General features: G+C 41.1%; 1 protein-coding gene across 9 annotated transcripts in view; it reads left to right on the plus strand.

Annotated features, from left to right (window-relative positions):
• tmem45a (transmembrane protein 45a) overlaps positions 1–22,917 on the plus strand; it is a 111,642-nt gene that overhangs the window by 76,000 nt on the left and 12,725 nt on the right. For all 9 annotated transcript variants that reach the window (XM_078560093.1, XM_078560092.1, XM_078560090.1 and 6 more), the window contains one exon: positions 17,103–17,287. In XM_078560093.1, the coding sequence (XP_078416219.1) occupies positions 17,103–17,287 (185 nt within the window). The remainder of the gene's footprint in view (positions 1–17,102; positions 17,288–22,917) is intronic.

Raw genomic sequence — 22,917 nt, forward strand, 5'->3', positions numbered from 1 at the left:
TGCTGAGCGCTCCCTGTGCGGGCGGGGGGCGGTTGCCTGAGTAGGGAGCGCGCTCTTTTGTGCATGCTTGTGAAAGAGTGCAGAAATCTCCCTGAGGCACAGAGATGCCTCAGGGAGATTAGTTCTAAGTTTAAACAGTCTAATAAAGTGTAAAAAATTTTATGACATGTCCCCTCATGTGAAACTGTCACACGAGCTGGGACATGTGCTTTAATTTTCATAAAAATTTTTCTGAAAATTTTAAATCATTCATGAAATCTCATCCCACCCGTGGATGAGGTTCCATGAAAAATGTGAAGGCCGCCTGGGCTCGTCACCTTAAGGTTGGACGGGCAGCTTTCTCAATAGGCTTACTTAGTTCGTTAATGGCCTTAACAGGCCTTTGACGGTTTGACTGCGCGCCTACCGAACTGAAAATCTAAATGACGCGCGGTGACGTTGGGACACACGCCCGACAACACCGTGTCATTTTACGCCTTGGTGAGTGGGCCCCGCCCCCGCTTGCCGAGCCGAAGATTCAGCCCCACATCAATTAGCCATGAAACTTTTAAACATCAACCTGCTTTAATGATTTTTACTACGAATATGATTAGAAAACTTTATTTGACACCTATAGCTACATATATGCTCGTTAAGAAGATTAGATATTGAAAAGGAATAGATGGAAATATGTTTGACACAATTAGACCTGTCAGATGACTGTTATCAAAATTGTTTAGCCTCTCAATTCTTGTGGTTATACTAGTAAAAAAAGAAGTTACATTTATATAAGGTCTTCTCACATCTTGGAAACATTCAAAAGGACTTTTCATATACAATAAATTGCTTTGAGAGTATTGTCATTATTATTAGGCAAATATGGGAGCTATTTTTACATGGCAGTGTATCACAAACAGCAATGTTCTGTAACTTTTGTCTGGCGATTGAAAGAATTGCAATGCAGAAATGAACCCAAGCAGACCAGGTTGTGTTATCACTCTCACAAGCATTAATCTTAATCCCATGTGTCCACCCTGCTCCCATATCCCTTCATTAGCCTATCCTTTGACTAGTTACTTAACCTATTCTTAAATGTTAACATGGTGTCCACATTAATCATTAACTCCAGCAGTGAATCCCAAAGCCTCACAACCCTGTGTAAAAAAACAAATGTTTGTCCTGTTCGTTGTGCTAAATCACTTGTATTTAATCTTGTATATCTGTCTTTTTGACATCATGAGAGCTCGTGCTCTTCGAACTGTGGCCTGGAACCTTTAATATTCACCCGAGCCACTAGAAGACAAGACAAGGTCTTCATTTAATAATTTATATAGATCCTTCTTTTCCCACCTATTTCCATTATTTTTAAATCTAAAACTAAAACTTTGTTAGTCTTTCCACCCCACCTCCACTAGAGCTGTACCTTGAGTATCCTGCCATCCATTCTTAATTAGCACTTTTCTTAGATAATATCACCACCTTCAACACCTCTTTGATCCTTTTGTCTGTGACATCTTTTGATTATCTGCTCCTATCACTGCTTGCTTATCCCTACAACCACCCCACCCTCAACTTCTCTCTCCCCCTGCCCCCCACCTTAGACCAGCTTATATTTCACCTCTCTCCTAACTATACTTCAGTTCTGCCGAAGGGTCATGAGGACTCGAAACGTCAACTGTTTTCTTCTCCACCGATGCTGCCAGACCTGCTGAGTTTTTCCAGGTAATTCTGTTTTTGTTTTGGATTTCCAGCATCCGCAGTAGCTTTTAGCTTTTTGTTTTTATCTTCATTTAACATCTCACCTGAATGCGAACACTTTTGAGAATGCAGCACTGCCAAAGAAATACACTGTTGCCCCAGATTGTGTGCTGAAATTGGGGTATGGGGCTTGAGCCCAAAACCTCCTGACTCAGAAGTACAAATGTTTCTAACTGACTCAAGCTAACACATAACATTTCCTTGTGTGCTAGTAACTGGACCTGTCAGATTCCAATTTTCTTGATCAACCCAACTGAAGACTGCATGGCTCTCTGCATTCACTCCCTAAGGTGTGGATTAATTTCCTTGGTCAAGCAAACCCGCTTACTCATTTCCCTCGAGAGGATAACACTCACTGACACTGTTTGTGATATTGTACCTGTCATGACAACATATACTCAATTTCCTTAACCAAATGCTTCAGAAAAGAAAGTAAGGGCAGAACTTTCACTCCGGTTTGGTGCATAGTCGGAAAAATTCCCAACTCCCCAAACCCAACTCAGGAGAAACTGCTCCAAATGGTCGGAGTTTTGTTCCAGGGAGCGGTGGGGTGGGGTGCTGATTGGAGTCGGGCAAAGAACTCCGGTAGGTTTAGACATTTTCTTCAAATTCGTAAAGCCCACGAGTTGTGTTTCAGAAACCTGAAAATTGCTTCTGATTGAAGGCAGTTGCACCTTTAAATATGCTGCTGCCTCCATGAACCACAGATGTGTGAAATACATCCCGCACCCCCACCGCTGTTCCCCCTCATCTCCTGGCGAAAATGGTCGGTGCTGGGTTTGGGAGGTGGAACTTCTGGAATCGGGGCTCCCGCACCTTTTGACTAAGGCATAGAACCCTTCAATCTCCACAAAAATTCAATAAGGTTCAAATATATCTCTCCATACTATTTACCCCTGTCCACAGTAAAAAGGACATTTCAAGATGCAGACTGAGACCCGAAAAGCGAATAATCAGGACATTTCCTGACTTCGCAGACCTGATCCGGGAGAAAGCACCCCAGAAGTCGGACTTTTCATTTCAGGGTGGCAGGGTTCTCTGGGAGTTGGACCGGGCGATCTGAGAACGAGTGCGGAGGCTGCCAGGTGCGGAGGTGGGCTGGGTGGAAGGCTTGCCTTGGTGCGCTAACACTTTGCTAAAGATTTTGTTAAAAAGCATTAAAACAAAAAACAGCCTTCCAGCCCTCACCACTCACACCCCCTCATCCTCCCCTCCCCACACTCCCGTTGCTTTTGACACTTTTGGCAGTTCCTCTTGACAGCTCTCTTGACAGTTCCATCAAATTTGTTTAATTTTTTAACACACTCATCTGCACTTTTGACAATCTCAAAGGGCACCTGACATTCCCAAAGATATACCGGGGCCATATCCAAAAGGATACCCCACCTCTCGAAATGACTCCGCAAAGTTTAGACTTGCTCTTACCAGGTCTTATCTACTCATGTTGAGTTTCCCATTCCTGCTTAACGAAAATCGGACATGACTGGAGGCACCTGCTGTTTTATATGGGCAGCTGCCTCCGCGAAACACGAATGTGCAAATCCTGATCCATTCCCATTCCCACCCCTGCGAAAATGGGAGGTGCCATGTTCGGGGGGTGGGGGGCGGGACTGTAAAACTCCAAAGGCTAGTTGGTAAGAAAGAAAGAAACCAAGTCTTTACTTTTTCCAGTCAGAGCTTCATTCCAACTCACATAAAACTCCCATCATCACCTGTTTCCCCTTTATACTCTTTTGATTAAAACAAATTGTTTCCCCTTTACATGCACTCAGTGATGTGCTTAACCAATTCACCTTTAATTACTAACTTAATCACTTGTTGTCTATTAACTATTCCCTATCGTAACAGGGACTTCTGGATTTTGGCCTTCTCCGCCACTTTCACAGTGGAGAAGCTCACTGTCATTGTGAAAATCCAGGCCTGTGTCTCCAATAAAATGAAGTCACCCCCTAATGCGTGTTGTAAATGTGATATGATGAATAGTTATAGTCATAAAATCTTTAACACAGAAAAAGATCATTCAGCACATCAGGAGGTGGTGGCATAGTGGTATTGTCACTGAACCAGTATTCCAGAGACCCAGGATAATGTTCTGAGGGCCTGGGTTGGAATCCCAACATGACAGATGGTGAAAGTTGAATTCAGTAAAAATCTGGAATTAAAACTCTGATAATGACCACGAAACCATTGCCGATTGTCATGAAAACCCATCTGGTTCACCAATGTCCTTTAGGGAAGGAAATCTGCCATCCTTGCCTGGTCTGGCCTACATGTGACTCCAGGCCCACAGCAAAGGTTGAGTCTTAAATACCCTCTGAACAAGGACAATAATTGCTGGCCTAGCCAGCAACACCTATATCCCATGAATGAATTAAAAAAAGGTCTCCGTCAACTCTCTGAATAAGTGTCCAATTAGTCCCATTCCCTTTAAAATATTTATTTTTCAATCATTCATTAACTTGCCTTTTTAAAAGCTATAAGGGGGGTTCTGCTTCCACCATTGTTTCTGCTAAGTATTCCAAGTATTAACAATCATTTGTGTAAAACAATTTCTAACTTGTCCTGTCATTATTTTGGTGACAATCTCAGAATAATGTCCTGTGGTTGCTTAGTGACTCATTAAACTGTGTACTAATTTGTCCCATTTTTGAAACATTTCATCATTTTGAATACATAGATTTTTTCTGAAAGTTCTTTGTTCCAACGAAAACATCCTCATATTTTCCAGTCTCTTACCTAAAGCCTATCAACCCGTCTGATCATGTTATTTAATTTCTTTCACCACCTGTAAAATTTGTCCTTGGGATGCGGGCAATACTGGCGTTCCTCATCGTAAGTTATCGTGAGGAGTTGGTCATGGGAATTTTCTTTAAACTAGTCCTTATGCGACAGTGCTGCCATAATGGAATTCCAGGATATTGACTCAGCAGTGAAGAAGGTAAAGGGATATATATCCAAGTCAGGGTGGTGTGAATTGAAGACGAACTTGCAGGTGATGTTGCTGGTGTTGTCTTTTTCTATGGCAGAGGTAACAGGGTAAGGAACTATTGTTAAAGTAACTGTTGAGAGTTGCTGGGTTACAATAAGGTAAATATTGATTGATTGATTGTGTACACTGCTCAGAGACAGTAGCATGAGGGCACCAATTTAAGATCAATGTTCAAAGAATTAAAGGAGAAATTAGAAAAAATGCATTTACATAAAGAACAGTTAAAAAATTTTTTTCCCCCATTGAGACACTTTTATTTTCTGAACTCTTGTATCTAATCTGTAATTTCCTGGATCGGATGGAAATGTTTTTTGTCTGCATTTGTAAGTGGAGAACATTTCACGATAGGACAAATAAGAAGCAGATGTGACCATATTTCATGCATTGTGAACACACCCTCACTCCTGGATCCTCATTTACTGCCTTAGAAACGACTTCTTAAATACTCCAGAGGAGACCTATCAGGCCACTCTGCTCCAGACTGGAGACTACTATATATCGGTGTCACCTGCTGATAGTTGACCTACAGGCATCTTATACTGTAGGGAAGGTTCTGCCCAATAGCATAAACAGTTTATGCCACTAAATACTATCCAGCTGTCAAAATGACAGGTACTAAAGTGGTCAGCCAGCTATCTATAGATGCGTGAAGCAAGTAGCAGCTTATTTGTAAGAGACAACACACTTGGCAATTTCTAAGTGGAATGGAAACATCAGATCAATGGAGCACAAAACATTTCCTGATGGTAGGATTCACAAGAGTGCTGAGCCTGGTCACCACCTCCTGACATGTAAGATACGCTGCTGTCAGCCATGGCTTAGTGGTACCCATCAGTTCTCTGAGTTGGAAGGTTGTCGGTTTGAACCCTAGTCCAGCAACATGAGCACAAAATCTAGGCTGACACTCCAGTGCAGTACTGAGGGGGTGCTGCATGATCACTGGTGCATGTTTGGATGAAACATTAAACTGAGGCTCCCTCAGGTAGACGAAGAAGAGAGTTTTCCCGGTATCCTGACCAATATTTAAGCCTCAACAAACAGATTATTTGGCCATTATTGCATTGCTGCTCGTGGGACCATGCTGTATGTAAATTGGTTCTCTCACATTCTACACTACAACAACAACTTGTATCGTATTAATGTAGCACCTTTAATGCAGTAACCTGTCCCAAGGAGCGCTATCAAATAAAATTTTGACACTGAGCCATGTAAGAAGACATTAGGCCATAGACATTGGTTTTAAGCAGTGTCTTAAAACAGGGAAGAGAGGTAAAGTGGAGAGGTTTCGGGGGGAATTCCAGATCTTAGGGGCTAGGCAGCTGAATGTATGCCTGTCAACGGTGGAACGATTAAAATCAGAGATGCTCAAGGGGCCAGAATTGGAGGAGCACAGATATCTCAGAGAGTTGTAGGGCTGGAGGTGATTACAGAAATAGGAAAAGACGGTGAAATGGTTGGATTTGAAAACAAGAATGAGAATTTTAAGATCAAGGCGTTGCTTTAATGGAAACCAATTTTTGTCAGTGAGCACAGGGCTGATTAGTGAACAGGACTTGGGTGCAGGTTAAGACATGAGCAGTAGAGCTTTGGATGACTTCAAGTTTATGTAGGCTAGAATGTGGGACCAGCCAGGAGTGCATTGGAATAGTCAAGTCTAGAAGTAACAAAGGCATGGATGAGGGTTTCAGCAGCAGATAAGCTGGACTGGGAATGGAGTCGGATGATGTTATGGAAGCGCTGTAAGTGATGACATTGATATGTTGTCGGAGCTCATCTCAGGGTCAAATGTAACACCAAGGTTGCGGACAGTCTGGTTAAACCTTAGACTGTTGTCAGGGAGAGATAGGAGTAGGAGGGTAAGGAACAGAGTTTGTGAGGAGCTGTTGTAGTGCCTTCTAAGAATTGACCACAGGTGACTCAGATACATGTTGACGATCGTTTTATCCAAGCGAATGCAGGGAGAGTCTGCCTTAGACTAGCTAAAACAGAACTCTACCAATTACAGGAAAACCATCTTTTTTATACACAGCTAGTTAGGTACACGTTGCATTATTCAAATTCTAATCTTGTCAGTGCATAACCACATGATAAGCAGATGTCTCCAGTCACTGGCACTGTTTGTCTTTACCCTTATCTGTTTATCCTCATCCCACCTTTGTCTTCTAACCAGTTCATCCCTTATGATCCCCAAGATCTTTCTGGAGAGTTCTGCTGATATCAGCCCTTATGGTGTACAAGGTTCGCCTGGAGAATTCTGCTGATCTTTGATTTTACTAAAAACATAGAGATCTTTGTTTAACTCTTACAGACCAAAGATAATGGCTTCAAATTTCCCAATATTTAGTTGGAGGAAATTTCTGTTCAGCTAGTACTGGATGTCAGACAAGCAGTGAATATGACTGTGAATACAACAGTTCAACAATATAAGACACCAGTTAGACCTCAGCTGGAGTACTGCATACAGTTCTGGGCACCACATTTTAGGAAGGATGTGAAGGTATTGTAGAGAGTGCAGAAGAGGTTTACGAGAATGACTCCAGGGGCAGGATTTTTCAGTTGGCGTGCAGGGGCGGGCCGGACACGCCAACATGTAAAATGACACGTGATGGCGTCGGGCATGCATCCCAAGTCATCGCACTGTCTTGCGATGTTTCATTCGGTGGGCGTGCACCGGAGTTGGCTGCACACTCTCCGATATGTAAAGGGTCCATTAAGGCCACTAAGGAAGCGATGAAGGGAATTGTTAATGCTGCCCGTCCAACCTTAAGGTTGGTGAGTAGGCGAAAAGGCCAAGCAGCCTTTGCATTTTTTAGGAAACCAGATCCACGAATGGGATGAGGTTTCCTAAAGCTTTTATTAATTAAATAAAAATTTTTTTCCAAAATATGAAAACATGTCCCATCTCATGTGACACAGCCACATGAGGGGATATGTTTAATTAAATTTTTACACCTTTATTTAATAATTTCAGTAGCGATTCAATCTCGCTGAGGCTGCTCCGTGCCTCAGGGAGATTGAAGTGTTCTTCCGCGCGCATGCGCAAAAGAGCGCTGACCCCAACTCTCCCTCCTCCCGCTGCCCACACAGGAAACGCTGAGCGCTACGGCTCGTGTCTTACGCTGGACAGGCCTTAATTGGCTCACCCGGGTAAAATGGCAGCGTGGAACTGACCACCCTCCCTCCAGGCCTGCCCGCCGCCTGAAAAATTCAGGCCCAGGGATGAGGAAGTTCAGTTATGAAGATAGATTGGAAAAGTTGGAACTCTTTCTCGTGGAGAAAAGAAAGCTGAGAGGAGATTTGATAGAAGTATTCAAAATCATGAGGGGCCTGGGCAGGTTGGAAAGGGAGAAGCTGTTCCCATTGGCGGAAGGATCAAGAATCAGGGACACAGATTAAAGATAAATTGGTAAAAGATGGAAAAGCAATATTAGAAAAATCTTTTTCACACAGCGAGTGGTTAGGGTCTGGAATGCATTGCCTGACAGTATGGTGGAGGCAGGTTCAATTGAAGCATTCAAGAGGGAATTAGGTGATTATTTGAAAAGAAACAATGTGCAGGGTTATGGGAAGAAGGCAGGAGAATGGCACTAGGTGAAATGCTCATTCAGAGCGCCAGCGCAGACATGATGGATCGAATGGCCTCCTTCTGCGCTGTAGCAATTCTGTGATTCTGTGAAAAGTATGTCTCTGGTTGCAAAGCACTTGGGATGTCTTGAGGTCAAAGGCACTAAACTTGCTAGATAAATGTATGTTTTTCTGCTTTCTTTAAGGGAGGATGATCTAGAGTGCCATGTGGCAGCAGGTTCATTCTGCAAGCCATCCAACAGGGCATAGGATGTTGTGTTGTTCTAACACGAGCCCAGAGCACCTGTGCCACTGTGCTATTCTACATTATCAGTCTCAATAGGGATTGCATTTTATTTTTTTTAATTCTCTTGTCAAGTCCTGTAAGTTGCATGTAGAAGAAAATAATGGCATTACAATTATTTGTCTTTAATTGCCATCACCAGTTTTAATCAGCACCAATAAATATGCTATCCCATGATCCCAGTATGTTTTTTTAAATTCATTTCTGGGATGTGGCATTGCTGGCTAGGTCAGCATTTATTGCCCATCCCTAATTGCCCTTGAGAAGGTGGTGGTGAGCTGCTTTCTTGAACCGCTGTAGTTCCTGTGGTGTAAGTACGCCCACAGTGCTGTTAGGGTGTTGTTGCACATGAAGGGAGTGTGATTTGGAGAATTATAGCTTAACTGTCATTGTCCTTTGCAGCTTGTTTAAATGCTGCAATAAAATTTGAGGAACCATGGGATTATTAAGGTTGCCTTCCAAATTAATTTGAAGGCAACAATGTCTTAATACATCAATTCTAATCAAAGTTAGATTTTCAGACCTCTTTAAAGAACATACTCAAACTTTTCATGTAGATTAAAAGTTATTTTTCTCTTTATAACTATCTCCAGATGTGTTTCAATGTTTCTGATATGTAATTAAATTGAATTAGAACTAATTGGAATGCAGCCTTAAATAATCTTGTTTAGTTTTACCCTTAAAGAAGTTTCCTTACAATGTTTTCCTCTAACATCTTCAGAAAATCAGCCAATGAAAATAATGTCGAGAAAAAAGAATTTTAACGTGTTACTCTGTTGCTTATGGAATTGAGCTCAATGGGATCCTACTGGAAGATTGTAGTTTTGTAATTCAAAATGTAGATCTGTTATGATCCAGCGGGTGATTTTTGCCAGGCTGACCAAATCTACAAGGGAAACCTGGCTACGCTATCACAATGGCTTTGCAATTTGTATTTATTACGAGGAGGTTTGTGCACTGAACTCAGAAGTAATGAGTCCACTAACAACTTTAGAGATTTTTAAAATTATATTAAAACCTTTATTAACAAAAAAATATAAAACACACACAAAATTATAGTTACAGTTACTCAACATTATAACAATTTTCAAAATTCTTAATCAACCAGACTCCCAACTGCACATCCCTTTTAAGGCAACATTCTAAAATAAATCTAAAATTTATAGAGACAATCCAGCAAGGTTACCACAAGCATCTACTCGATAGTGGAATTCCAAAGGCTTTTAACACAACTTTGGTTACTGGAACAGCAGACTTCTGCAAAGGGGCTAGAGGCTTTTTCCCAAGTCTGGTTCACATGGTGTACTTTTCAACTCTCACATGGCCACATCTCATACAACCTTCCATCCTTCTTTAAATATATTTCTTCTTTGTTGATTTATAAATCCCTTTGTTTCCGCATGTCTTTGGAATTTACATTTCCCATAATATAAAAATCTTTTTATGTTGTCATTATGGACAGCACTTTTGGGAAACATCATCATAACTTTATCATGCCTCTTTGAAAATCCAACAACGTTTCCCCTTATCTAAAAATGCAAATTTCATTCACACCCTATCTGCTGACTACCCTAGCTCACTCATGAGCATTTCAAATGCCTTTTTACACCTAACTCTTTCAATAATTTCAACTTTGCAGTCTACGCATCTCTAATTTAATCAGCCACACATAGAACCACACATAAGCCTGTTTTACAATATCTCACAATAATATTATGAAAAATATGACAGTTTCATGACAGCTCCATCCTTATAGAAAAATGAACCGTCATAATTTTAAAAGACGGCTTCATTTTCTCAACCCATCTTACATTACTTACTATACTTATCTATATACACAAGCTATTACATTACCAGGTGCATATATTAACATGACCATTTATACAAATCCTTTGTATCAACAGAGGTAATTTCAGTCCAGTGTCTATGTTTCAAATGTCTAATTTCCTTTGAACTTTTAAGACTGACAATGATTTTCTCGTCCAGCCACACGTACAATCTGTAAATTATACGTTTCCAGTAATAAACTCCAGCTGAATAGTCTTGCTCTTCAGTCTTGAAATTTGTCCAGAAATTTTAAAGGATTGTGGTCTGTATAAACAATTGTTTCTGACGAATTGCTTGCAACATTAGCCTTGAAATGCTGCAACACTAACACCAGACCTAGAATCCCTTTTTTGATGATTGAGTTTCTTCTCTGATGTACGTTCAGCTTCTGTGAAAAATATCCGATTGGCTTCTCAATTCCAGTTTCATCTTCCTGCAACAGCACAGCATCAATACCCAAATCACTTGCATCCACTGCCAACTTAAACTGCTTGGCATAATTAGGCACTGCCAAAACTGGTGTCGTAGTCAGCACAGTTTTCAAACTGTCAAATGCCTTCTGACACTCTGTGTCCATTGAAACTTCTTGTTCTTTTTTAATAGTTCAGTCAATGGAGCAACCACACTGCTAAAATTTGGCACAAACTTCAGGTAAAATCCGCTCATGCCCAGAAATCTCAAAATTTCTCATTTTGTTGTAGGCACTGGGAAATTCACAATGGCTTTTACTTTTACATCTCTTGGAGCTACCTGACCATGTCCGAAAGTATGAGCTTTAGCCCTCTTATCTGCCTTTGCCTTCATCACCTACTGTGATATCTTTAAATGTTCCTTAGCTAACTCATATGCACTGTTTAATCTTTCTTTGAAGTTTGTCACCTAATCCAGGAGAGTAGTTTCCAAATTCTGACCCACTAGTTTCTCCTGAATCAACTTAAGTGGTCCCCTTACTTCATGACCATAGACTAATTCAAAAGGACTAAATCCTGTTGATTCATTGGGAGCATTCCTAATAGCAAATAACAAGAATGGAATCGTCCGATCCCAACCCTGTGAATAGTCCTGACTATAAGCTCTCATCATAGTTTTTAAAGTTTGATGCCATCTCTCTTAAAGCACCTTATCATTCAGGATGATAAGCTGATGACTTAAAGTGCGTTATGCTCAGGCTGTTCATTACTTCCTTAAACAGCTGTGACATGAAATTCGAACTCTGATCCAACTGCATTTCTTTCGGTGACCCATATCTTGTAAAATATTTAAATCAACTCTACAATTCACTTTTCTGTAATATTTCGTAAAGGTATCACTTCTGGAAACCTTGTAGACACACTCATAATTGTCAGCAAGTACTGATTTCCACTTTTAGTTTTAGGGAGGTGTCCTACACTATCAATCAGGACCCTGGTAAAAGGTTCCTCAAATGCTTGAATTGAATTAAAGGTGCAGGTTTATTCACTGCTTGAGGTATTTCTGTCACCTGTCGTGTGACCTGACCTACAGAATTTGACAGCATCTTTATGCAATCCAGGCCAATAGAAATGTTTATGTATTTTCACCTGAGTTTTCCTAATTCCTAAATGTCCAGCTATTGGAATTTCATGAGCTACTCTCAATATCTCATTTCTGTATCCAGGTGGTATAACAATTCGATGTACTACCTCCCATTTTTCATCTGCTGAAACATGAGACGGTCTTCACTTCCTCATTAACACATTACCTTTCAGGTAGTAACTTTCTGAAATACATTCTGCTTCTGCTCCGAATAAGCTGTCTAATAAACTTCTTTATTTGTGAATCCTCCTGCTGTAACTCTACCAATTTAACTGAACTAAACACTTCCACTTCATTCTCTCCAACCTTCTCTTCCTGTACAATCCTTTCAAAAACAGATCCAGCTAATTGGATATCAGCATCCTTTCTAATTCCTCCTCTTCCTGTTTCAAATTGTGAGTTTGTGATCCCATTACCACACAATCTGTAAACGATTCAGGATGTTCTTTCTGCACTCTGTTGAATGCACCACCACAGGCTGCTCGACTAAAGTAGGCATCACTAACATCTGTGACCCAGCTTTTTCATTACCTAAAATAAACTGAACCCCTGCAATGGGCAATTTTTCCACTACTCATCACCTCACCTGCTTTCAACTTACTTTTAAAATTCATTTCCCACAATGAAATAGGTTTAGCATCTCCACGAATTCCACTTATTACCACTCTTTCTTGCAATACTCCCTCTGGACAACAAATATCACTATCCCATAACATTAAAGATTGAGTAGCCCCTGTGTGCCTTAAAATTTTAATATCGTTGCCTGCTCCACCCTGCACACATGGAAAGACTTGCCCTTCACACACAAAATCTTTAAACGCTTCTGTAACCTGCCGTTCAGAATTCCCTTCGGTAAATTATGAACATATTCCCACTTCTTTACCTATCACTGATTCTTGCTACTTCATCTGTACACAAACCAGTAGGTCTTCCTGCTTCTGGATCTCTGAACCCACACTCTTCTTATTTCCAGAACTTTTCGGTGTTCCAACTACTGCAATGGGTTTTCCCTGTAACCTCCAACACAATGGGCAGAATTTTGCCCTTGGTTTTCAGGCAGGCCCCACCAGCTTGGCGGCGGGCGGGCAGCAGAACTCTGACGCCGAAGCAGGCCCCGCTGCCATTTTAAGTGGGCGGGCCAATTAAGTCCCGCCTAGCGGCCTGCCCAACGGGAAGTGCATATGTGCGGGGGGTTGGGGGGCGGTGAGGGATTCCCCATCTGTCAAAGTGCGCTGTTTCGTGCATGCATGCGAAAGAGTGCACTGCTGCCTGAGACTAAGTGCTGTCTCAGGGAGATCAGTGAAAGTGTTACAAAGTTAAAAAATAGAAAAATTTAAAAATTATTAACATGTCCCCCTCATGTGACAATGTCACATGAGATGGGACATGTTAATAAATATCACATAAAATTTATTAAAGTTTTAAAAAACGGACATGAAACTTCATCCCGCCAGTGGATGAGGTTTTGTGTATTATCAGAAGCCCGCTGGGGCTCCTGGCCTGCCCGCCAGCCTTAAGCTTGGACGGGCAGGGTCTTTAATTATCTTAATTGCCCTGTCAATGGCCTCAATTGGCCAATGACAGGCCGGCGGGCGGACAGCTGATTTCGCTGTCCGCCCGCCTTCCTCAATATTTAAATGGACTGGGATGACGTCGGGGGTTCCTCCTGACGTCATCCCGTGTCATTTTCCCGTTGGCGAGCGGGCCTCGCCCCCAAATTGCCGACGGGAAAATTCTGCAGATTGACTTTGCGTGCCCAACATTATCACAATTGAAACACCTCAGTTTTCAAGTGTCACTTCTACGCTCTGTGTCTTCCTTTCTGGTCTGAAGAGAAACTTGCTGAAAATTTCCAACTGTTCCTCCTCTTCCCTGACTCCATGCCTTCCTTTCACCTTCCCACTTTCTATCCTTCACGAATTTTAAAAGGTGATGAAAAGAAGGTTTAGATCTATGGACCAACTCATAGTCATCAGCTATTTCTGCTGCTTGTGTAGCTGTTTTAACCTTCCGTTCTTCCACATGAGTTCTCACTATCGAAGGAATTGAATCTTTAAATTCTCCCAAAAGAATTAATTCTCTAAGAGCTGCACATGTTGTCTCGACCTTTAATGCCCGTATCCACTGGTCAAAATTAATTTGTTTTACTCTCTCAAACTCAATACTAGTCTGACCAGGCTGTTTCCTTACATTTCTAAATTTCTGCCTGTACGCCTCAGGAACCTACTCATCTGCACTCAGAATAACCCTCTTTACTGCCTCATAATCCACCTATACTACTTCTGACAGTGATGCGTATACCTCAGGAGCTCTACTTACCAACCTAGACTGTAAAAGCAATGTCCAGATTTCTTGTGGCCATTTCACCTGTTTAGCTATCTTCTCAAATGAAATAAAGAACGCCTCTGCATCCCTTTTCTCAAACTTCTGGAAGAGCCTGCACAACATCTCCCTACTGGGTTTCAAGTTGAAAGTGGTTGTTTCCACATAAGAACCTTCCTCAACTTTTGAGATCTCTTTTTTAACTTCCAGCTTTTAAAGCTGATTTTCTCTTTCCTTTTCTCTTTCCTTCATTGCTAACTTCTCCATTTTCCTTTGAAATGCTCATTCTCTTGCCTTTTCAATTCTAATTCGCGCTCTCCTTTTTTTCTTTTACCTCTAATTCAAGTTTTCTCATTTGCAACTGAATCTTAGCCATTTGCTAGCTTCAGGTATCCCTTCCAATTTCAAATGCTGCACTATGACTTCAACTATGCCCGCTTTCTTTTCCCCTGTGATTAAACCCAACTGCAACTTATCCGCCAATTCTGTTAACTTACACTTAGTTACTTTTTGTAAACCAATCAGGGTTATATATTGTACTCTGAGAAAAGTCTTAGCAATGGTTAAAGCCATATTTACAGTCTAACCATTTTAAAATCCCTCAACACCAACTCCTGAGTTCAATGTTCTTCTCGTACTCATAGCCTTAAGATTCACCAACTCCAAGCCAATCAAGGATTTACAAAAACCCAGGACGAGGTCCCAATTTTGTTATGATACAGCAGGTAGTATTTGCCAGACTGACCAAATTCACATGGGAAACTCGGCCACGCTATCACAACGGTTTTGTAGTTCGTATTTATTATGAGAAGGTTTGTGCGCTGAATTCAGCAGTAAAGAGTCCACTAACAGCATTAGAGATTTTTAAAATTAAATGAAAACATTTATTAACAAAAGAAAAAAACAAAACACATATGCAAAATTACAATTACACAGTTACTTAGGCCAGGATTTCCCAGTTGGCGAGTGGGGGGGCGGGGCCTGCTCGCCGACGCAGGATGACGTCGGGCGGAACTCCCGGCGTCACCGCGCCCATTTAAATTTTCAGGTAGGCGAGAGCTCAGCAAAATCAGCTGTGCGCCTGCCGACCTGCCAATGGCCAATTGAGGCCATTGACAGAGTCATTAAAGTAATTAATGGACCTGCCCATCCAACCTTAAGGTTGGCGGGCAGGCCAGGAGCCCTGGCGAGAATTAGAAAAAGCATGAAACCTCATCCACGGGCAGGATGAGGTTTCATGTAGGTTTTAAAAAATGTAATTAAAGTCTATTTAAAAGTGATGGACATGTCCCAGCTCATGTGACAGTGTCACATGAGGGGACGTCAGGGAAATTTTTTTTTTTCTATTTCAAAATTTTTAACTGTGGAGCCGATCTCCACAGGCTTCAGGGAGATGAGTATGCTCTTTCGTGCACATGTGCGAAGCGCACTCGGCTCAGGGAATCCCCACCCGCCTGCACAGGGAGCGCATAGCGCTTCCAATGGCGGCGCGCCCCCGATCAGGGGGCTGATCAGAGGTGTGCCTCCACGCGCCCACTCAACAAATTCCCCCCCGACGGGGGGAAAGCTCTGCCCTTAATGTTTTAACTATTCCTAATCAACCAGACTACTCCCAATTACACACCCCTTTTAAGGCAACAGTCCAAAATAGATTTATATAGAGAATCCAGCAAGGTTACCACAAGCACCCACTCGACAGTGGAATTCTAAAGGCTTTTAACACAATTTTGGTTACTGGAACAACAGACTTCTTCAAAGTGGCTAGAGGCTTTTTCCCAAATCTGTTTCACATGATGTACCTTTCAGATCTCACATGGCCACATCTCATACAGCCTTCCATCCTTCTTTAAATATATTTCTCCTACTTTGATTTGGAAATCCCATTTTTTCCACATGTCTTTGGAATTTAATTTTCCCATAAAAATCTTTTATGTTGTCATTATGGTCAGCACTTTTGGGAAACATCAACGTAATAACCCTATCATGTCTCTTTGAAAATCCAACAACTTTTTCCCTTATCTAAAAATGCAAATTTCATTTGCACCCTATCTGCTGACTTTATCCTAACTCACTCATTAGCGTTTCAAATGTCTTTGTACACCTAACTCTTTTGATAATTTCAACCTTGCAGTCTATCCATCTCTAATTTAATTAAATAAAGCCACACACACAAGCCTACTTTACAATATTCCACAATAATATTATGAAAAATATATAGTTACATGACAGGTCCTGTAGAATTTTTAATTGGATCTAATTCAGGTCAAGTTATAAATTGTCCAGGGCTATCTGGTAAGCATTTTGTATACTTTATGAATAGATAACGAAGTTGATTATTAGGTTTACTGAAAGATATTCATTACTTCCTCTCAGTATTTTAACTCCTCCAGTATGTATGGTGGGGTTTCTGCACATATACGTGGGAGATTGAAGGAAATGGAAGACAAGTATGGATAGATGGTTGGATAAATTATTCTTGCTTATGTTTAAGCTTTGCATGTTCCTCTTCAATGCAAAAGATAAATGTGTTGAATCTCTGTGAATCTTTCAGATTATGCACTTTCATTTCAGCAAAGCCTCTTTCATAGTTACAGCAGGCAATTGGGAGAACCCCACAAAAGTTCACCACCAAATGAAAAGCACCAAATGTTCAGGAGAAATTTATGTTTGACTTCCACACCTCCATACCTTCAACAGTTCACATGGTAAAATCTAGAGTGTGTGAAAATCATAAAGAATGTATTCCCTCCCCCCCCCTCCCCCCCAATCCTCTGGCCCTCTATAATCATGTTGTTTACCCTGCAGGTTTTTTGTTTTATTACCATGTCCATGGGCGTGCGATGCTTGACATTCATGTGCACATCCTGCTGTTGGTGGCAGTGTTTGGCGGTTCCATTAGCATCTTTCTTGAAGTCTTCCTCCGGGGGAATATAGTACTGGAGCTTTTGAGGACAAGCCTTTGTATCCTGCAAGGCAGCTGGTTCTGGCAGGTAAGGGGTTCTTTTGGTTTGAATTTCCCCCTGCCCCTTTTATGAACAATTAAGGTAATTGCTTCCCTGAATCCACTAATTCTAGGGGAGAGTTTTCTCCCCGTTGGACAGGCCGGTTGGGAGCAGGTGCAGGTGGGCACGGAGCCAATCGCCGCCTTCGCCACCATTTTACCTGGGCGGGCCAATTAAGGCCCGCCCAGCATGACGCGTGCTCGGTGGCGCTCAGCACTGCTGGTATGGGTGGGGGGAGGAGGGAGAGTCAGGGAGATTATATTCAATGTGAAAAATAAAAATAAAAAAGTTAAAACTTATTTACACATGTCCCCTCATGTGACAGCGTCACATGAGCTGGGACATGTTTATCAAATGTTTAAAAAAAATCTTCATTACTTTAATAAACCCTTCATGAATCCTCATCCCGCCCGTAGATGAGGTTTCATGAAAAATGCGAAGGCCGCCTGGGCTCTTCACCTGCCTGCCAACCTTAAGGTCGGATGGGCAGCCCTGACAGTTCAGTTAATTGGTGTATTAATGGCCTTAACGGTCTTTTGACAGTTCGGCGGGCGTGCAGCCGACTCTGGTGCACGCCCACCAAACAAAAGATCGGAATGCTGCACGGTGACGTTGGGACACACGACTGACATCACCGCGCGTCAAATTCTGGCCCTAGTGTGTAACAATGAAAATTAAATTAAGGACAGTGCTAGGTTAACCCTGGTGATAGAAAATGACCACAATTGTAGTAAGTAAGTGGAACATGAGTAAAGGTAAAGAAGCAAAACTAAATTTGTGGCAATAAGAGCAAAATTATACAGAGTTATGCAGGTAAAAGCTTTAAACATGGGGCTGGGAAAGGCTCTGCAAGTGATTCAAATATTGAGGATTTGAAGCCCAAAGAAATTCAAAGTGCATGAAAGAAATAATTAACTGGTCTTGATTTCATTGTGCAATCAATTGGTATACAAAATTTATAAGTGCACATGACAGAAATATAGGCACTTTACCCTTATGTGGTAGGTAATATGGTTTCCTAGTAGATTAGCTGGCATGACAAGTGGGTGCAGGTGGAACCAACTGTAACTAGGATAGATAAAAGTAACCCACAGGATTGCTTGGAACATGGAACATGTATAGAAATTTCACTGGGCCACCAGTGGATAAATCACAGATTTGCAATGGGTTAATGTGTATTACAATAAGCCCAATCACAGGATTAGAATATAAATATGCAAAAAAAATGAATGGCCATTCAGCCCACTGGGTTCATTATCAAAACCCCATCATATGGGTGGATTTTCATGGAGCCGGGCTGACTCTGAAGGCCTGTAAAAATGGTGGGTGGGACCCAGATGCGGAAGTCCCAACCCATTTCCGGAGGATCAAATTTTTACTGCTATGGGAAAGGGGGCAGGACACAGAATCACACAGGCGGAAAAGCCAAACTCAGTAGGGCCATTTAAAATTGGTGCTGAATTCAACAGACCCCATTTTCACTGTTCCAAGGCCTTAACTCCCACTGTGGGAGTCACACGTTTATGGATGTGACATTAATGCTCCTGAAATGTGGATAGGGTCTGTTTAAGTGTCATAATCTGAATTATTTAAATCCCCAGCCCATTAAAAATGAAATAAACTAGGCTGCAGCTGTCTGATAGGTTTAAAAGCACAAACGCTGTTGGGAGTCCAATGATTGACAGGTCATCTGGTATAGCTTAGAAAAAGACATTTTCTGTTATTAGAGCTGAGCCCATTATGAATGCTTGGTTGAAATTCAAAAGCTCTAAAAGCACTTACCTCAGCAGAGGTGCTGAGTTCACATTTTGATTGACAGTTTTAAGAGGCTATTAAAGGATTAGCTGTCTTTGATATGGTTACTGAATGGAAGTTTGTTTGTTTTTAATACAGATTGACCACTCGAGGGGATTTTAAATCTTTGATTGGTTTCATGAATGGGAGTTTTTCCTGTATCAAGTGTGTATGAGTGAGAGCTCTATTAGATAGATAGACACTTAGTTTCTTTTCATCTCCACATGGCTTCTGAGCTCTGTCTGTATTGGATACTGAGTGAGTAGCTATAGCGGTGGCATGGAGGGTATGAGGTGGTGTGTGGGGTGGGTGCGGCTGAGGGGTGAGTGCTAAAGGGACTAACAGACTTTAATAAAACTGGGCCAAAGTGTCAGAGAACCAAAGCCGTCCTTGTAATCAGCCCACCTCAGCATTGGCGGCCTTTGAACTACTTGCAAAGGTGGCAGGCTCAATTCGATCACGCCCTTGCGAGGGGCAAAAATTAAAATTGACTGGGCCCTTTATGCCAATTCAGGAAGTTTCCCAACTTGAACTACCCACCTTGGTAGCTAAAATCTGGCTCATTGTGTCCAACTATATCTGAGATGATTCAAGGTTTACACTACGTTTCCAGAGTTCGGTCTTCCTAATCTCCTGACATGTGTCTCCATGTGCTTCTGTTATGGTTTAGTTTGAAATAGTATTCCCAATTTACATTTTCTATCAGATACTCTTTTAAATACTCTGCAAGGTCACTTCTGAATCACATCCTTTCTGGTGTTTTAACTATCTAGCTGGAATGCTGTTTTCTTTGATTGCTGCTAATGATTGACATGCTGAGTGTTGGATCTAGTCAAAAAAAGGGTGAAAACAGGTACAAAACGGTTGAAGTGTGAATAAAATTAGCGTGTTTGAAAGTCTGGATTTAGCAAACAATTTCAGTCCTAATTGGTGATTACCATAATTTGAATTTGCCTGGAGATTCTAAACTGGAAACCTGCAAGTTTAACACTCAAATGCTGATTAAATGTCATTTTTGTGGAGCAGCATATGTGGACTAAACTGGTATTGCAGTTTAAGACCCCATCTTGGTCACCTTGGAGGCTCTTTGGCACCTGAAGAATTTGGCGAAATTCACTCCCTCAATCACTTAGACACTGAGGCCAAGGAGTTCTTTGCTCCGTCTGCCTGCTGGGCCTTCCCAGGTAATTCACTGATGAAGCGAACATCAATTCCTGTTGGGGAAAGTGATTGGGGCTTTTCAGGGGGAGTGGTGGTGAAAGTAATCAGGAGAGGGGAAGAAACAAGGTGAAATAAAGCAAGCAAACGCAAAATACTGTGGATGCTGATAATCTGAAATAAAAACAGAAAATGGAAGAAATACTCAGCAGATCAGGCAGCATCTGTGGAGTGATAATTAAAGGATAGCTGGTTAGATTATTTCATCATGTGGACCTTCGGCACCAATGGGAGAGCAAAGAGCCCACCACTCCTCCTTGATCTACAACTGCCAGCCAACTGTTTTTCAGTTGAAAACGGCAGACATATGCTGAAAATCTGCCTCAACAGTGTAGATTTTCTTCTTCTTCAATGTTTTAAAAGCAATCTGGTGGAGCAGATCTTACAGCCTTTATGGAACCTGCCTGATTTTCATTTCTTACCAATACAAAAGGGCGTGTGTTTTGACCCACCAGTGACACAATGAGAACAGAAATGTAACCTAGTCTTTCAAGCTGTCTTTTGATTTAGGGTGCGGCTGCAACCTTTGACAAGAATAATAATAATTAATTCTCCAGCACTATTATCCTGACCTTGATGAGCGTACTTATCCACAAAATGATGGCTATTTAGTATGTTTGTGCAGATTGTTTTGGGTGTTGTGCGTGCTTTGTTTTGAACCTTGTAGAGTTGAGACATTCGAGTGTTCAATACTGTCAGTGATACAGTAATTAGATGTAAAACATGGTAATTACCCTTAAAATCACAGCCCAGTTTTCACATCTTCCTTGCTTTAGTCTAGGTTCTTCTTTCCATTCTTCTCACACATAACACATTCCTCCAAGGCTATTTAGCCCAAAAGTAATAAAAGCAGAACAAGAGTAACAGTTTTGGAATCTGGTAAATTCACACTCTTTCAAATGAAATGCATTCTATGATCTAAATCCAAATGCCCTGAAAGAAATAGCAAACATTGATAGTGAGTTTTAAAGTACAGTTTATTTCTCTACTGAAAAGTGTTTCGTAATATTTTATGGAACTTTAATTGGTTGATTTTGCTAGTTTAATGCCAGTGGTAAAAATATCCTGAATGTGTTTCAAATGAAATCTTTGCCCTGTTTCATTAAGTGACAGATTTTCAATTCCCTGTTTTAAAACGATTTTTCTGCCCCTTTAGAATCCAGGGGACCAGATTGTGCTGATTATATGTTTATAAAGGTTACTGTTGGCAATATAATAAATACATCAAATCACAGTCATCACATTATGATGAAACCTATAGTTTTAGGAGATTTACAGCACTATAAGTTAAGGATTGGATATGAATTCAAATGTAGCTCATCCAGATTTTTTTTATTATTCGTTAGGGATTTTGATTGTTTTCATATGCTTCACTTTACTTGAACTTTTTGTGTATTTGTAATTTTCCCTTTTTTTTCAAAATTTCAATAAAGAGTGGCAAATTAATTTGCACCTGTTAAATGTTCCACTGGAGAAGCGGAGAGTGCAGCATTGTTGTTACACTACAATCGTGGCCCCCCATGTTTTAAGTGAGTGCTAATGATGAGCACAAGTCCATTATTTTTTATGTCAAGTAATAGTTGATGTTGCAAGCAAACATGCAAAAGAAAGTGGCAATCCAGACCAACCAGTCTGGCATCTAAACTGCCCTTTCCCTTGCAGTTGCACTGTTTTCCTTTTGTCTGTTTTGATGGGCTTACTGCCATGTTTACAGCGATACCAGATGGCAAACAGATAATATCACATATAAAGGAATTATTCTAAAGGCTACTTAATGAAAAAGTTAGTGAAGATCATTAAGTCAGTATTATATTTGATTAAATATTTAATTATATTTGTATGCTTGTTTTCACAATCAACAATTAGATTGGTAATCCTTGATCCAAATCTAATATTTATTTGCACACCGCTGATGTTTTTGAAACATATTCTAAAGACATGTAAAACCAGCCCAAAAAGTTTCCTGAAACAATTTCAATGAATCATCATCTTCTTTTGGCTTCTCCCATTTTACTTGTGATCGCCACAAGGCTGGTTGATCAGCTTGCTCCATCTCCTTCTGTCAGTCAACCTTTTCTCATCCAATTCCACTGCTTTTAAATCACTCACCACCGCATTTTTCCATCTGTTCTCAGGCCTTCCCCCTCTCCTTCCTGGCAGTCCCATCTCCACTCACTTCACCACATTTCCCCTCTCTCTCTCTCTCCACAACAGATGATCATACCATTTCAATCTCTACTTTCTTCAATGACCCACAACCTTCACTGATCCTTTGTTGTGCTTGTTCCTGATTTTGTCCTTTCATGTCGCTCCACACATCCATTTCAGCATTCACATTTCATTAGTACCCAGTCATTGTTCCTCTCTTCTTGATGTTGCCCAAGTTTCTGCACTACATAGCAAGGCCAGCCTCACAGTATCTTGTAGATTCTTCCTTTCAGTTTCAGCAATACTTTTCTTACACAACACTCCACTGCACTTCTTCCAAATACTCCAACCAGAGCTAATCTGTTGCTAAATTTCCTTTTCCATACTTCTATCTCCTGCCACCAGTGACCCCAATTATTTGAAACTACTCACTTTCTCCAAGTCTTCACCCATAATCT

This window comes from Cetorhinus maximus, chromosome 16 (genome assembly GCF_964194155.1).
Source record: "Cetorhinus maximus chromosome 16, sCetMax3.hap1.1, whole genome shotgun sequence".
Lineage (NCBI taxonomy): Eukaryota > Metazoa > Chordata > Chondrichthyes > Lamniformes > Cetorhinidae > Cetorhinus > Cetorhinus maximus.